Below are 15,002 nucleotides of genomic sequence, written 5' to 3'. Positions count from 1 at the left end.
CTCATGTGCTATTTGCAGAAACAATCTGAGCTCAGACAGCCCCTGGGCCTGCTCCTCCCCGAGGTGCAGAGGAAGGCGGGGCGGGGCCTTGGCCTGGCTGCCTCTCTGCCCCCAGAGAGTTGGGACCAAAGTCTGGGGAGGCCCAGGGAGTCTTCTGGGCCTGAGTGCATAGTGGGACCTCATGGCCAATCCCTTGCTCCCCGATGGCAAGACTGAAGCCTGGGGTTTGGCTGTGTACTGCCCCTGTCTTCCATTTGTACTGATGCTTGGGTCTCTGGGCCCGGCTGAGCCCAGGGCACTGCCCCTCCCAGGTTAGTTCCTAGAGAGTAAGAGGCTTGCCCGTGAGTGCACACTGTGGCCAGGTACCGACAAGCAGGCTACCCCTGCCCCCGGCGCCCGTGAGGTCACTCACTCTGGCCCACCCTAGGCCTGCAGGCCCTGCCTCGCCATCGCTTCCCAAGGGAGCACTCCCCACAGTGAAGGCCATCGCCCCGCTGCCTCCCTGCCACCAGGTGCTTCCCTGTGTGGCCCTGTGGCACGGTGCGCCATCTTCTCTTAGGATCTGAGGGTGTCTCTGCACTTTTCAGTGGTGGCATTTCCTGTCCTGTTGGCCTTACCACACTTGAATAACCGTAAAACCAACATTTTAAAGCAGTGCGGCTATCTCCCAGGCCTCTGTCCTCTCCAGTCCCTTTCAAGGCGCCTCCTGGCACCTTCTCTGGCTTCTGGCTCTCCCCTGCCTCCCGACTACCTTCCCTCCCCCAGCCCCAGTCCAGGACTTTTCTGAAGGGTCCAATTACAGAGCCAAATGTCAGGGCCGACCCAGGATGGCCGCTCAGAGCCTCAGAGCGTGGTCTTCTGCAGACACGAGGAGCATCTGCCGGAAGAGGGCCTGAAGACAGTAGCAAAAGCTGGATCATATGACATCAAACAACTTTCTTCCTGCAGGACTTCTCAGAGCTCTTAGCCCCTCATTCTAACGTGCCCCTTGGTCCCCATTGGGTCCTGGGCAGGTGGGCCACAGCTCTGCAAGCTGGCAGGGAGTCGGGATGGAGAGGCGATGCTTGCCTGGCGTGTGCATGAGTCCAGCCAGGATGAAGACAGTGCCTCCCCAGTGCTGTCCTCATGCTGCTGGGCGGGTGCTGGCAGCCACTGGCGAGGTTCCATGGTGAATGGAGCCCTGCCCAGGCCCACCTTGCTCATCCACCTGCCGTGCTGGTGCCGGAGCAGCTGTGCTGGGCTGATGTCGCCTCACCGACAGGTTGTCTGGGGTCCTTTCTGGGAGGTTTCTGCTGGTCATCACTGGTGCCATGAGGATCTTCACGCCTGTGCCCACTCTAAGACCCCATTCTCTTGCCAGGCCCCGGCCACCAGCCAAGCCGCTAGCCCCTGCCTGTGCACCCTGACTTAGCCATCTCTGGCCAGAGCAGGTGCCTGGGCTGCTGCCGTGGCCTTGCCCATGGGAGGGTCCCACCTGCTGTCCTGCAGGGCCTCCCTGAGAACAGCGGGTTGTGGTGATCCCTGCTCCTCAGCATGGTGGTCCTCGGTCCGTGGCTGTGGCCGGAGGCACAGATGCTGTTCAGTACAAGACTCGGGCCCTGCTCCCGGCCCTTGAACGCGACACTCCATCCTGCACAATGCTTCTAGGCCGCCGCCCGTGCCCAGTGGTCTGGGCCAGCCCAGCCCATGCGAGACCAGAGTGCCCTCGACTTTATGGTGGGTAAGGGTCCTTAGGACAAAAGCAGCCTGGAATATGGGGTTGGCCCCCCAGGGTTCTGCCTCGCCACTCCCAGCGCCATCAGGGGCACTCAGCACTACTTCTCGCTGTTCCCGGGGTTGGTCCGCACTCCCCCAACACGTCAGGGGTGCAAGTCTCCCGTTCAGCCCTCGCCTGCTGTCAGCCTCCCTTCAGCTTGTCTAGGGGCCCCCGCCCCCATTCTGGGGTCACCTGTTGCCCTCTGAATGCCAGGGGAGCCTGGGTGGTGTCTCTCTTAGGTGAGTCCCTGATCAGACTTAAGCCTGGGGGCTCAGTCAGCCTGGCTTGAGTTTCGGGGGCCGAGGGGCTCCCAGGGTCTGTAGCCCAGGCGTGAGGACCTGGAGACACAGGCGGGCGCCAGTGTCCTTCTGCCCTGGTCACAGCCCCCTGTGCATGGGGTGGGAATGGGAAAGGCCAGGGGTGTGTGCGGCCTTAATGGCGTGTGCCCAGCTGCCCGAACCACTCGTCCCCTAGAAGTGAGCCCCGCCGGGAGACGAGCCCCAGGCTTCCAGCTCCTTCTGTGTGTGCCAGCCAGACCTCCATCCCCCGGATTGGCCTCTGGGGATGGGGTCTTCCGGGTGGGGGCGGTAGCAGCTGTGGGGCTGCCTGGGTGGGGAGGCCACAGGGTCACCTGAGGTCTGCTCAGGAGGGCGGCCCGTAGTGCATCGGGTCCAGCAGCCAGTGGGCCACAGCACCAGGGCACTTACTGCTCTGCTGCCAGCAAGGGAGCACAGGGCTCTGTGGGTGACGGCACTGGCCTTGGGGGACACAGGCTCCAAGACCAGCACCCTTCCTGGCTGTGCATCCCCAGGGGGCCACTTAACCTCTCTGAGCCTCAGCCACTCACAGATAAACACAGCAGGGACCTCCATTCCCTGGATGCCTCCAGGGACTGAGCTGACATGGGGGTGGGCTCAGAACAGGAGCAGCCTGGGTGGGTGGGCACTGCTTCTGGGCCCCAACCCCTTGCACAGTGCAGGCTGGCTTATGGTAAGGAGAGGGGCCTCCCTGGGCCCCAGGGTCCCAGAGGACCAACCCCACCCCTGCCCAGCACTAATCCCAACATGAACACATTCAGTTCACTTGGCAGCCTTTATTTTTTCAGGAAAAACAAAAACAAATGTACCTCTCGGGTTGGAAAGGACCCATTGACAACATGGCAAACACGTGTGAGCAATAAATACGCGTGTACATTCAAGTATGCGCGACGGCTGCACAGAATTCCTGTGCCCTGGCATCTGACCGCACACCTGGCCAGCCCCAACCCTTCAAGCGTCATCACACTAAACCTGGGCTGTGGGAACCAGCCGGAGGCGCCACTGAGGAGATGCCGCCTTGCACGCTGGAGGCCATGGGGCTGTGGCTCAGCCGCAGAACCCAGAGGGCTGGCAGCAGGCCCTGCAAGAAGTGGGCCAAGGCAGGGGTCTGGGCAAGAGCGGGCAGATGGCCCCAGAGTGCCATCTCCTGCCCAGCCTGAGAGCAGACGCGGGGGGTGCAGGGGTTGGACCCACCCCATGGGAGAAGGCAGCAATGTCATCTCCCCTAGCTGGGGGGGCGGTGGGCAAGGGCTTGGTGCGCTTCTGTGGGCCTGCGGTCGAGTTGAGCTAAGCCCCTTTCAGCTTCTGCTGACCCACCAACTCCCCCACGGTCACAGAACTGGAGCTCTCGGCCCGTCGCGCACCCAGTGTGGGCAGGGTGCCAACCTCGCCACCAGCCGGGTATTCCAGGAACCAGGCCTGCTCTGATTTGGGCCTTGGAGTTGAGGAATGCTGCAGCTCCTGCCCCGTCCCTGACCCCTGCCTTAGAGGCTGCAGACCCTTACTGGGGCCTCTGCACGCTCAGGACAGTGCCTGGCTGGGGCCTCTGCGTGTGGCGTGCGGGCCTGTGGGCCTGCCTGGCTGCCTCAGGCTCCAGGCTTCCCTGTGACGGCCTCCCTTCTCCTCCTCACAAGCCTGGGTAAGAGGGCAGGGAGAGGGGCTGGGGGCCTCCCTGGGGCGAGAGGCCGGCTGGGGCAGGCGTCTGTGCTGCCATCCCTGGACCAGCTCTGGGGGAGCAGGAATGGCCACGCGGCTGGAGGCCTCAAGAAAGAGGCTCCACAGACACCGTCGTGGCTCTAGAAGAGGCAGCAGGGTTTTCACATTCGGCTGGGCAGGGGGCAGTGGGAGGGCATGAAGGGTCTGGGCAGCACAGGGGTTTGGGGCCAACATGCTGAAGGCCCAGCCTGGGGCGAGGGTGAGGGTCGGGCAGGCCTGCCGGAAGCCGAGTACCACGTGGGGCCTGGCCCAGGACAGAAGGACGCCCGCCCCAACATGGACGGCCCTGGCCGGGGCCTGCCACCCTGGGGAGGGGGATGCCATGGGCTGTGTGCCCAGTGTCTGCCTCAGGGGGAAGGGTGCTTAGAGCCTGCCTTCAGCCATGGCCTCGGGGGAACTGGGCTTCTCGGGGACTGTGGGCATCACAGACTGTGAGCTCCCCTCCTCCACCACCCCACATCCAGGAGTGGGAGTGGGTGCGCCTGCGTGGGGTGCAAGGCCTTAGCTGGTGCCAGGCTGGCACTGCTGCGGGGGCTCAGGTGGCCCGCCCACCTCCTGCTCTGGGCTCCCGGCGAGGTCCACCCTTTGCTCGTCCATCCGCTTGGCCTGCACCCTCTGGATGAGGCTGAAGAAGTCCTCGTCCGGCATGGTGGGGCCTCGGGGCAGCACGTCAGGGGGCGGGCAGCGCTGGTCGTCAATCCTGGAGGCCTGGGCAGACACAGACACGAGGGTCGGTGGCCTTAGCCTTAGAGGGCCCACCCCAGCATCCAGGCCCAGGGGTTGTGGCCCCTGGACGACTCTGAAGCAGGCGCTGATGTCCAGCTCGGGCAGGCTGGTCAGGCTGCCAGAGGCCTCCTGGGGTCCTCCTGAAGATCAGCTCTGGGGGCAGTGCTGGGAGCCCTGATCTCAAGAGTAGCGCCTCCAGCGGGTGAACCAGGCTGGGGGACAGAGCTGCACGGCAGCCTGCTCCATGACCCCCATGACCACGGTCTGTTCAAGAGCCCCCAAGCCAGGGCTGGGGGCTGCAGGGCTCCCTGTCAGGTTGGGGCTGACGCCGGAGTGGGGCCGAGGGGGCCGCAGAAGCATGTGTGCGTCTCTGCAGGGTCTGGAGCAGAAGGCCCGGGAGCCGGCGCAGCTGCCGGAGCGTGCGTGTGTGCAGACGGGGGGCTCGGGGCTTCTCAGGAAGGGCTTGTTTTGAGGTTCTTGGCACTGGTCCTGGGCTGCGTTTTCCTCTCCTCTGTGGGATGAACGTCAGACCCGGAAACTGTCCAGCTCCATGCGTGGTGGCTACAATGCCGCCCTCCCCAGCCCCTCCCCTGGGGGTCCCGTGACCCTGAAGATCGGCCTGCCTGGGCTGGTGGCTGGACCCCACAGTGATGATGAGACCCCTCCCGCCAGCCCACTCTGGAGGGGCTGTTGGGCCCTCAGTTTTCTTTGTCCAGATGTGGGAGGCTGCAGGGATCCCAGAGGCCACAACCTTGGGGACCTGGCGACCTCCTAGTTAAGAGCTCCTGCACCATAAGGGGTAGCCTTCTTGGGGCGGGGGTCTGAGAGGAAGCCCCAGGCCTCAGCACACATGGGATCGAGCCAGCCCCCCCAGGGTGTTGCCCCTAGACCCAGGCTGAGACGCAGGGGCCAGAGCCCCCAGGGGCCGGCACAGAGCCTCCGTCAAAGGGCCCCGAGCTCTCAGGGGCTGGGGGCACTGATGAGCACCCTGGCTTCTCCGTGGCTGCAAGCCTACCTGGCACTTCATGAGCATGTTAAAGAACTCGTCCCCCGGCTCCTGGGGGTCCCCATCGCCACGCAGGTGCCCCAGGTTGTTATGAGTGATACGCAGACCAGGCAGGCAGCCCACGCTGGCCCGCTGGTCGTCCAGCCGGCGACTCTGCGAGCTGGCAATGAGGTCGAAGAACTCCTCAGTCTGTGGGGAGGCCGTCAGCGAGGGCTGGGCTGCGGGGCACAGAGGGTGAGGCCCAAGGCGGGGCACCCCCCACCCACTGGTCAGGACCTGAGGTTGAGCTGGGGCTGGCAGAGTCTCTGACAGCTGAGCCCAGCCCACTATGCTCCTGGGGGCACGGGCTCCCAGCTGCCCCCGCTGTGGGCCCCACACCCGCCTCCGGGGGGTGACAGGAGGGCCTCGCCTCCTCCGCCTGCTCTAGACCGTGATGAGCCCTGACACGGAGTGTTCCGGAGGGCGGGGTGACTATATGCCTCCCAGGGTGCTGCGCTGGGTGAGGCGGGGGACAGGGAGCCCCAGTGACAGGGCGCTCCGCAGCTGATCTGCCCCACCCCTCGGAAACAAGGCCTCGCTGGGGTGCCAAAGCAGGGGTGGGCACTGGCCCTGGCCCCCGCATCCCTCAAGGCCAAGGAGAGCCTGGCGGGCGGCACTCACCCATCCTCTCCTCCAGGGTGGGAGCGGCTGTGGCCTCGGCAGCCCCCAGCTGGCCCTCCTCCAGGGGACAGCGCTGGTCATCCATGCGGCTGCTCTGGAACTTGCTGAGCAGGTTAAAGAAGCACTCCTCGTCTGGGGACGGGGCCCGCGGGGTGCCCTGGGGCGAGGCCCGGGGGTCAGCACTGGCCCTGGCCCAGCCACAGGAGGCCTGCTCTGGCCACCAGGCCTTCACAGACCCCTGGACACGGGGCTGTTTGGCCTGGGCCACAGTCAGGACCCTCATCTGCCCCTGTTGGCCACCCTGACTGAAACCCACACCCCCTCCCCGCAGCAGGCTGCCCCCTTCCCACGTGCCTGCCCCCTCCCGGCACCACTACCATCCACCCATTTCCCTCCCCCTTGGCTGCCACCCCCATGCAGGCCTCTGTAATCATCCCCAGACATGACACTGACCCTCTCCGGGCCACCTGCATCCCACCACCCCGAGCCCCACTCCCCCGGCCTGGAATGCCTCCCGCACTGACCCAGTTCATAGGAGACCACCCCCCCGGAGCCTCCCTGTGCCCCATGTCCTTGCGGCCTCTACACTGCGACAGCCCCTGCCATGAGGTCCACCTGGGCACGTGTGCTTCTGGAGCCCGGACACCCAGCACAGTGCTTAGTGGTGTCTGCTGAGCGAACAAGTGAGTGAACAAATGCCCAGGCCCTTGGCAGGCAGGGAGACTTGCTGGCCGTTACACATACTCCCACTGTCTGCCTGGGCAGCCAGGAGGCTGGACTCAGAGGTGCCAGCAATGTCAGGTCATATCACTAAAGGCAATGGGCCCGAGTTGGGGGCGGTGAGGCCCTGTGTTCCACCCTAGTCCCCACTTAGGATTTGGGCAGCATGTTTTCAAGGTCCTGCACCAGTGGGCAGGCCCAGAGTACAGCAGACGTGTGGGGCCAGGACCTTGGGTGTGGCGTGCTCAGGCCAGAGAGAAGGGAGAAGGATCCCCCAGCCCCTCCCTGCCAGTACTGGCTGAGGAGCAAGCGTGGTGGCCAGGGGCCTGCTCTGCTGAGTGGGGGGCACAGCCTGGGTGCTCCTGGCCGGACCCGTGCGCTCTGGAGATGCCATCACTGCTTGGCCTGGGTGACGGGTGGGCTGACCCTGGGGTGGCCCACCAAGAGTCAGGGTCAGAGGGAGGGAGAGAATCCTGAGACTAGACTCAGGGCCTGAGTCCCGGCTGGCAGAGTGACCTTGGGCAAGCCCACGCCCACACTGTGCCTCAGCTGACACATCCCTAGAAGGGGAGTCCGGGAGGGTGGTCTCTACGGGCACCCTCAAAGGGCAGGGCTGGAGCATGCCTGCGCCCACCCTGAGCCTCGCCAGGCCTGGACCAGAGCCCTGAGGGCTGCCGGGTGGATGGGGCAGCTTCCAGGGGACACTTTGCTGCCAACCACCTGCCCCTGGAAGCCAGTGCCCCCTGCCCACGGCCCCTCTGCCCACACCTCAGCCTGCTGGTGGCCTCCTCAGAGCTGGGCTCACGGAGAAACAGTATTGATCACCTCTCCCGCTGGGTGCCCAGAACGTGTGACTCCAAGTCCCAGCGACCCATCACCAGGGAGCCCATTTCACAGAGGAAGAGGCGGGCAGGACAGTTCGCCCACCGCCAGGTCACAGAGGCAAGGGACAGGCCCGGTCTGGGCTCCTGGACACAGCACAGGGCTTATTAGAGCTGCGCTCCACTTATGGGGCAGCCCAGGAGGACCTCGGGGGGCAACACGGGCAGGGCGCGGGGGAGGTGTGGGCCAGCAGGTGGTCCTGCCGGCACGTGGTGAGGAAGGAGGGACCCTGCCCAGGCTCTGGGCTCCCAGGTACCCCCTCCCCACGTGCCCCAGCTGCGCAGGCCCAGAAACCCCACCCCAGCTCTGCTGTCCTGCAGCCTGCCCCCCGGACCCCAGGGGAAGGGAGCTGCACTGACAGCTCCATTTGGTCTCCCAGGGGCCGAGTGGCAGGGGGCCAGCCTCAGCCTGCATACCGGCAGAGGCCCCACAGGCACCTCCCCAGGAGGCTGTGGACTCTGCTCCCAAGCTGTTTGGGGCTGAGCTGGTGGTGGGGAACCCCTGGGCTCAGCCAGGTGTGGGGTAAGCACAGTGCCACCCTGCCGCAGGGAACGACTGCAGCTCCCTGCCCCCAGCCCCAGCCAGACGCCCGTGGATGGACCAGAGGCTGGGAGGACTGAGCCACTCCCCTTCCAGGGAAGTTGTAACCCTGGAATTCCACTTTTCTGGACACACATGTCCCCCAACACTCCTTCGGCCTCCCCTAGGCTGAAACGGGGGGCTTTGGGGGAACCTGAAGGGGAGTGGGGTCTGCCCGGAGGCCTCACACCACTGTGGCCAGGCCTGGGCTGAGGGGTCCTTCCCTGGCTGTCCAGAAAGGATTCTGAAGCTCCAGGCCTAGGATCTGGGACTGGCAGGGGGTCTGGCAGCCCTTGCCCACCCTGAGCCCAGGGCCACCCGTGACGGGCTGGCACCTCTCGTTCTAAGGCTGAGACCACAAGCACCCAGGTGGGGCTCCAGACAGCAAGGAGGCACCCGGCCCCACTCAGGACACTTCCTGGGTCCTAGCATGACGCATTCAGGGGGACTGGGGGCTGCCCCCATCTCCAAACTGGGGCTCTTCCACCCCAGAGGGCTCAGGGTGCCCACCTCAGCCCGTTCCTCCGGCTGGAGTTCTAGCCCAGTGTTTTCCCAGGAGGAAGAAGCCAGCCCTGGTTTTGCAGACCCTCCCCTCCCCCGGGCCCTGGCTGGCCCTCCTGCTGCGAGGCCGCCCCAGGCCTGCGGCTGCCATGGTTTCCAAGCTGCCCGGCGGGGGCCGCGGGGCCCTGCACAAGGCACTGGTCTGGGCAAGGCTGCCAGGGAGCTGACGGCTTGCACCCAGCCTCCCGGGAGGAGAGGCCAGCTTCACACAGGCAACGTGCTCCCCCGCCTGCACCTGTCGGGGGCCCCACACTCACTCTGGATCCGCAGCTCCTCCCGCAGCAGCACCCAGGCGGGATCTGGGTGCTCGGCCACGTCTGCTGGGACCCGCGGGGCCGTCTGTCAGTGCTTAAATAGGACCCAGGGTAAGGGCCCTCCCTGTCCCGCCCACCCGGCTGTGCTGGCTCACGCGCACACACACATACACACACGCGCACCCCATAAACACCCGGAGACACGCTTCCCCAGCACAGCACTAAGTGTACTTGAGGCTTGGGGCAGCCACACCAGAGGCCGAGGGGGTCTGTCACGACAGCTCCCTTCCAAGGCTGCGCCAGCCTGCAGAAGCCCCTCTTTCTTCAGCCCTGATCCCCGGGGAGGAGCCGGGCAAACTGGCATCCTTTCCCATCCCAGGCCTTGCTTGCTCTCGGCACAGCCATGTGGCCTGCCCGCTCTGCCGCCGGGCACAGCCAGCACCCCGTGCAGCAGCCCCCGAGCCCCTGCCCAGCCCGGGCCAAGGACCCTTGGCAGCCTCGTGCCGCCCGCCCGGGGGCCCCTTCCTGCCTGGGAGGCCTGGAGTTGGCCTCTGGCCGGCCCCAGCGACAAGCCCTCCTGGCTCACAGCACGGCCCTTATCGGGCCAGCCCTGGGGCCTGGCAGGGCCCAGCCACAGAGGGCTCTTGGGGGGCTGGCAGGAGATGTGAGCACCGGGCAGGGGACACCGGAGCACCCTCCTCGGGCCCTCAGTCCTGCTGCTTCCACAGTGGGCTCTGGGCCAAGTTCTCCGAGGCTGCCGGCAGGTGAAGCTGGCGGGCAGGGGGCTCAGCCTGCCATCAAGTCTGGGCCTCCAGCTGGGGCCAGTCTCAGCACCCTGCCATAGGATTTTCTCCATAGGCAGTGCCAGGACCTGACGCCCTGCCATGTTCTCCACGGGGGCCAGGCCGGGGGTGCCAGGAGCTGACCCTGGGCTTGGAACCCCAGCAGTGCCACACCAAGCTGCACCCCACCGGGCTTCTTCATTCACGGCCCTTCGCCTCAGCGTTCTGTCCAGGAACTGCCGGAAACACACCGCACACACGAACCTGGCCACGACTAGGCCAGCCTGGGGAAGCCAGGGCCCCTCTGCAGCCGAGGCTCCGCCTCCCCGGATCCCGCCTCGCCTCGGGGGCCTGAGCTGAGAACCCTGGGGGGGGAGGGGTGCACCACTTTGCCTGGCTGCCTTCTCAGGGAGACTTTACAAACCCGTGGGGAGGCTGGTATAGTTTGGGGGTGCGAGGAATCAGAAACACAAGCCTCTCTTTGCTCTCCCTGTTGCGGGGGGCCTAGGCAGCTGGGGTGCAGGCTCTGCCCTTCCTCGCTGGGCTGTTCCACAGCACGAACAGTGGGGGTGCAGATGGTGCCATCACAGGGAAAGCTCAGTCCCTGGATGGGGCAAGCTCGGGCATGGGGCCTGCCTGCTCTGGTGCCCTCCATGGCTCCCTGGTGCCTGGTGCTGGCGATCCTCCCTGCCCAGGCCCACTCCCAGACTCTCCGCCTCAGCCCTGCCCCCCTACCCTGCCAGAGGACAAGTTCTGGGCCCCTCAGACCACACCCCAAAGCCCCAGCAGTGCTCCAGTGAGGCCCTCGCACCGTCTGGGCTCCGAGCTGGGGATGGGCTGGCCACATTCACCGGGGGCCCGACTCGGCCACGGGCTCCTGGGTAGGGATTCCCTCCCCTTCCCCAGGGGCTGCCTGGCCCCAGCGCCCTGTGCGGCTCCCCCAACATCTGTCACTCCATGAACCCAGACGCTGGCCAGCAGTTACCCGGTTGGGCAGTGCTGGGGTCAAAATGGGGTCCATGGAAGCTTCCTTAGGCTCATGGGAAAGATGGGCACAAAGCAGCCGTCTGAGGCTGAGAACACCCAGCACAACACCCACGCCCCTCAGGCTGGGAAAGTGCTCATTAAGCCCTTGGAGGAACTATTTTTAACTAAGTCCCAGAGGTTTGAACCCAGGTGCTCTGCATGGGATGCCATGCTGACCTCTGAACCTGGGCTCAGGCAGGCATGTGGGTATGGCCCTCTGCATCCCTCAAGCCCTGGCCAGCTCCTGCCGAACCTGCAGAGTTTAGCCCAGGCTCCTGGGCACAGTGGGATGTGTGCCAGGCAGCAGGAGGCCTGGCCCCCATCCCTCATCTGACCATCTACCCGACCACTAGCCCACCCAACCCTTGCCTGCCCATCTGCCTCTGTGTGCTGTGCCCAGGGAGGGGCTGCTGGCTGGGCCTGAGGCCCTGTGCCCCCTTTCTGGGCTGTCTGTTGCCCCCCACTCTGCAAGGCCTCCAGTCCAGCTCCTTGGGAGGCCTGGGCCTTACTGAGGCCGGGTGCAGCTGACCACTGAGCCCCATCCTTGCTCTGAGACCCTGACTGTCAGCGGCTGTGCCCCCAGGACCCAGGTGCTCATGGCCCCACATGCTCTGCCCTTGGGTGGCCTGGCTGGCCACCCAGGTCTGCTGCCCCTCCCAGCACCCTGCCGGCGCCCAGAGAAAATGCTTACAGTGCGAGGCACCTGCACACGGACGTCTGCGCTGTCCAGTGGGCAGAGGCCACCCTCCCGGGGCCCCCTCTCAGCGGCGTCCGGCCCTTCCTGGTACTTCCTGCCCCTCACGGGGAGGGGGAGCAGGTCCCTGGCTGGCCCTCGCCAGTCCCCTGCGTGATGGCTGTCTCCATTCTGCTCCTGGGGAGGGGAGGAAGGCCGGGCGTGGGCCTCTGGCAATTCTGGACCCATGCCTCCAGCCCAGGGCCCTAAGGCGCGGCTGGGTGGGTGCGGTGGCCCCATCTCATGGAGATGTTCAGGCAGGCGCTCAGGTGCCTGGGGGAGAAGGAGGAGGCCCAGTGGGACCCTGGCAGCCTGGGGGGCAGTCGGGGGGGGGGGCTGGGTGGTCCCAAATGCTGACCCCCGCTCCCTAAGCCATGAGTGGCCCTGAGCCTTGTCCTCCGGGGGTCCACATGTGTGTCCAGGGCCAAACGGAGTCTGAAGGACTGGCTCAAAGAAGTCGGGGCCCAGAGCCCCCCGAGCAACCCCTCCCGGCAGGCAGGGAGGCTCACCTGGCCCAGCTTCCTAACCTGCCTGGGGTTTGCTGAACCCCAGCTGCTCCACCTGTAAAAGTTTAGCTTCCCCTTGGGGACAGTCTAAGTTGGCAGTGAGCAGACAGAGTGGGCACTGGTCAGGACACTGAGGACAGCGGCTGGGCAAGGACACAGGGGCCTGAGATGTGTAAGGACTTTGTTCCCGGGGCCTGTCTGGGGGCAGATGGCCGCCCAGGGTCTCAGGCTGAAGAGAGCACACGTGTCTCCATGGCAGGGGGCGTGAGGAGCCCCAGGTGGGCAGTGGCAGCCTGGAAGCCCTGTGCCAGCCCCATTAGCCCACCGCCCATGCCCTGCTTCTCCCTGACATCCCCCCCAGCAGCCCACCCTAAGCCCCACTCACCCGTTCCAAGGGGAGCCTCAGCAGGTCCCAGGCTTCCGCACTCAGCCTCTGGGTCCTCTTGGGCCTGGCCCCTGGAAGACAGTGAGCCGGGTCAGCCTGGCACTGACCTCTGGCCACAAAGCGGCTAGCCTGGGCTGGAGCCTTGGGGAGCCGAGGACAGTCGGCCCGCACCCTGGGGCCTGGTGCAAAGGCTTCCTTCCAACCTCACAGCCTCACATGGAAGCAAACAGCTCACATGACCTCTGTGTCCCCGACTGGACAAGCCATCGGGCATCAGAGGGGCGGATGTGGCAGGGGCTGGGTGGCATCTGGCTTTGGTGCTCCCCTCTCAAGGTCTACTCCTGAGTTCTGGGCCCGATTCTTCCTGCCCCCACCCAGGGCCTCTCCGGTGCAGCCCTCCGACCCCGTGTGGCCCTGGTCTTGGCTCGGCTGCCCCCCAACACCGCCTTAAAGGAGCACCACCTGCCCCCTCACCACCCACACTGTGTGCAGTCCTGGCTCCCCTGGGGAGCAGAGCTGTCCTCTGTCCCCAGACATGCAGGGCACCAAGCGGGTGCCCTGGCAGCTCTCCTCTAAGGGAGGGGCTGTGTGGGGCAAGGAACCACAATGGGTAGAGCAGGCGAGGTTTCTGGTACCGATGGGCCCTCCAGGGTCCCTCCATCAGACTGGCCCAGGGAGCATGCTGCCCGCAGTGCAGGGCAAGCCGTGGAAAGCATTTCACCATGCCTGGCACCCTGCAAGCGGCAGCCTCAGATGTGACAGTCTGGCCTCTTTGGCCACCCCAGGATCCCAGGCAGGCTCACTGGTGAAGCTAAGCTGTTCAGTGGATGCCTGTGGCAGGCAGCTGGGCCCAAAGACCTGCCCGGCCCAGCTCCTCCCTGGCAAGGCAGTAAAGCGGCTTGGCCCATGCACACGCCCCAGCCAGCAGTGGTGAGGTGCAGGCAGCGGCTGACAGCCTGGCACCCCACTCCAACCCTGGGCCCCAGGTTCTGGACCCACACCCACCACCCAGGACATGGCCCCCAGAGGGTCTGCCAGCCAGGCAGTCACCCAAACCGAATGTCCGGGGCCTCCTAATAACTGGGCAGGTGGCCTAGAGCCAGCTGGAGATGGCACGGGCAGCTGTGCCCCTGTCCTGGCCTCCAGGTGCTGAGGAAGGCCACCCTGGCCCTGCTTTCTGGAGGCTGGGATGAGGGGGCCCCAGTGGGTGAGTAGTGGGCCTTTGGGAGGAGACTGGCTGCCATCCTGGGGGACAGCCATGGCACGTGACTGAGGCGGCTAGGGACCCCAGGGGTCGAGGGCTTAGGGCCGTCCGCTGCCCTCCTTCCTGTCTGACTTGAACACCCAGCGGGGCTCCCCGTCCCCACACCTTTGGCTGTCATAGTTGGACAGAGCCTGCCTTTGCCCCCTGAAAACAGCCTCTGGCTGGCAGGCTTCGGCCTGAGGGCACCTTGGGGCACCCAGCCCCTGAATGAGGTGGGCAGATGGGCCCAGAGTCCCTGGGGCCCACCCCCACCCAGGCTACGCAGGCGGCTCTGCAGAAGAAATGACGGGATCCTTCCTAAGCCGAGGGTGACAGGGGGGGCACCTTGTCCTGACGGCTGTGTGCCCCTCCAGGACAGGGCCCTCTACTCACCTCGGCCCGCGAAAACCCTGCTCCATTTCCAGCCATGGGCTGGCTGAGGGCCTCTCTCTCGGCTGTCCCGTCACCGTGGGGGCCCAGCTTGGTTTCCCCACTTGGTCCACTGGGCCCACACGGCTGCCTCTGCCCGGCCTGGCCCTCCCCAGTGACGTGGCGCGGTGGGTCCCTGGCTGTGGCAGAGACTGAAACGCTCCTCTGAGACAGCTTTTGTCTGCCCCGCCCAGGGCGGGTCCCCTCACGGCTGGAGATGGCGGGATGGCGGGCAGAAGGCCCTCTGGGCTTGGCTAAATGTGCCCTCTGTCTGGGGAGTGCACCCGGGCGCTCCCCTGACTGGGGGCATTCAGTCCCGGGCCCCGCCCCCCTGGCCGAGAGGGTAAGGTCTGGAAACTTCCCTGAGCACCACCCACCCGTGCCCAAGTCTGACCGACACCCGCGTCATCATTTTTGTCCCTACCAGCATCATGCCGCACCCCTCCCGGGCAGCCCACCCGACAGGCAACCCCTATTGCTGGCTGCCTGGCCAGCCCCCAGCTCCTTCCTTGTCCTCCTGCTCCAGTTCTGAAATCCCGGCAGCTCCTCGTCAAAACAGACCTGGAATCTTCCTGGTCTCGCCTGGCTGGGACCTGAGTCACGAGTCCCACCCCCAGCCTTGCCCCTGGAGCCCCTTCTCCATGCAGGGGCTCCTCTAGCATGGGGTGGGGGCCAAACAGGGCCCATGAGGCCCTCCCTGATGGGACCCTGCCACCCTCAA

At 65.8% G+C, this 15,002-nt stretch overlaps 1 protein-coding gene across 14 annotated transcripts in view; it reads right to left on the bottom strand.

Moving 5' to 3' along the window:
- Positions 1 to 2,834: 2,834 nt before the first annotated feature.
- The window catches only part of GPSM1 (G protein signaling modulator 1), a 28,611-nt gene continuing 16,443 nt past the window's right edge, over positions 2,835 to 15,002 (bottom strand). For 3 of the 14 annotated variants that reach the window (XM_017645992.3, XM_037007668.2, XM_037007670.2), the window contains 5 exons: positions 12,610 to 12,680; positions 11,677 to 11,856; positions 6,182 to 6,338; positions 5,531 to 5,739; positions 2,835 to 4,497 (listed from right to left, as the gene is read on the bottom strand). In XM_017645992.3, the coding sequence (XP_017501481.3) occupies positions 4,291 to 4,497; positions 5,531 to 5,739; positions 6,182 to 6,338; positions 11,677 to 11,856; positions 12,610 to 12,680 (824 nt within the window). In that variant the 3' untranslated portion in view covers positions 2,835 to 4,290. The other 11 variants (XM_017645996.3, XM_037007669.2, XM_073221534.1 and 8 more) reach the window with 10 other exon arrangements.

This window comes from Manis javanica, chromosome 2 (genome assembly GCF_040802235.1).
Source record: "Manis javanica isolate MJ-LG chromosome 2, MJ_LKY, whole genome shotgun sequence".
Classification (NCBI taxonomy): Eukaryota; Metazoa; Chordata; class Mammalia; order Pholidota; family Manidae; genus Manis; species Manis javanica.
This window is presented reverse-complemented; position numbering and strand designations above follow the sequence as displayed.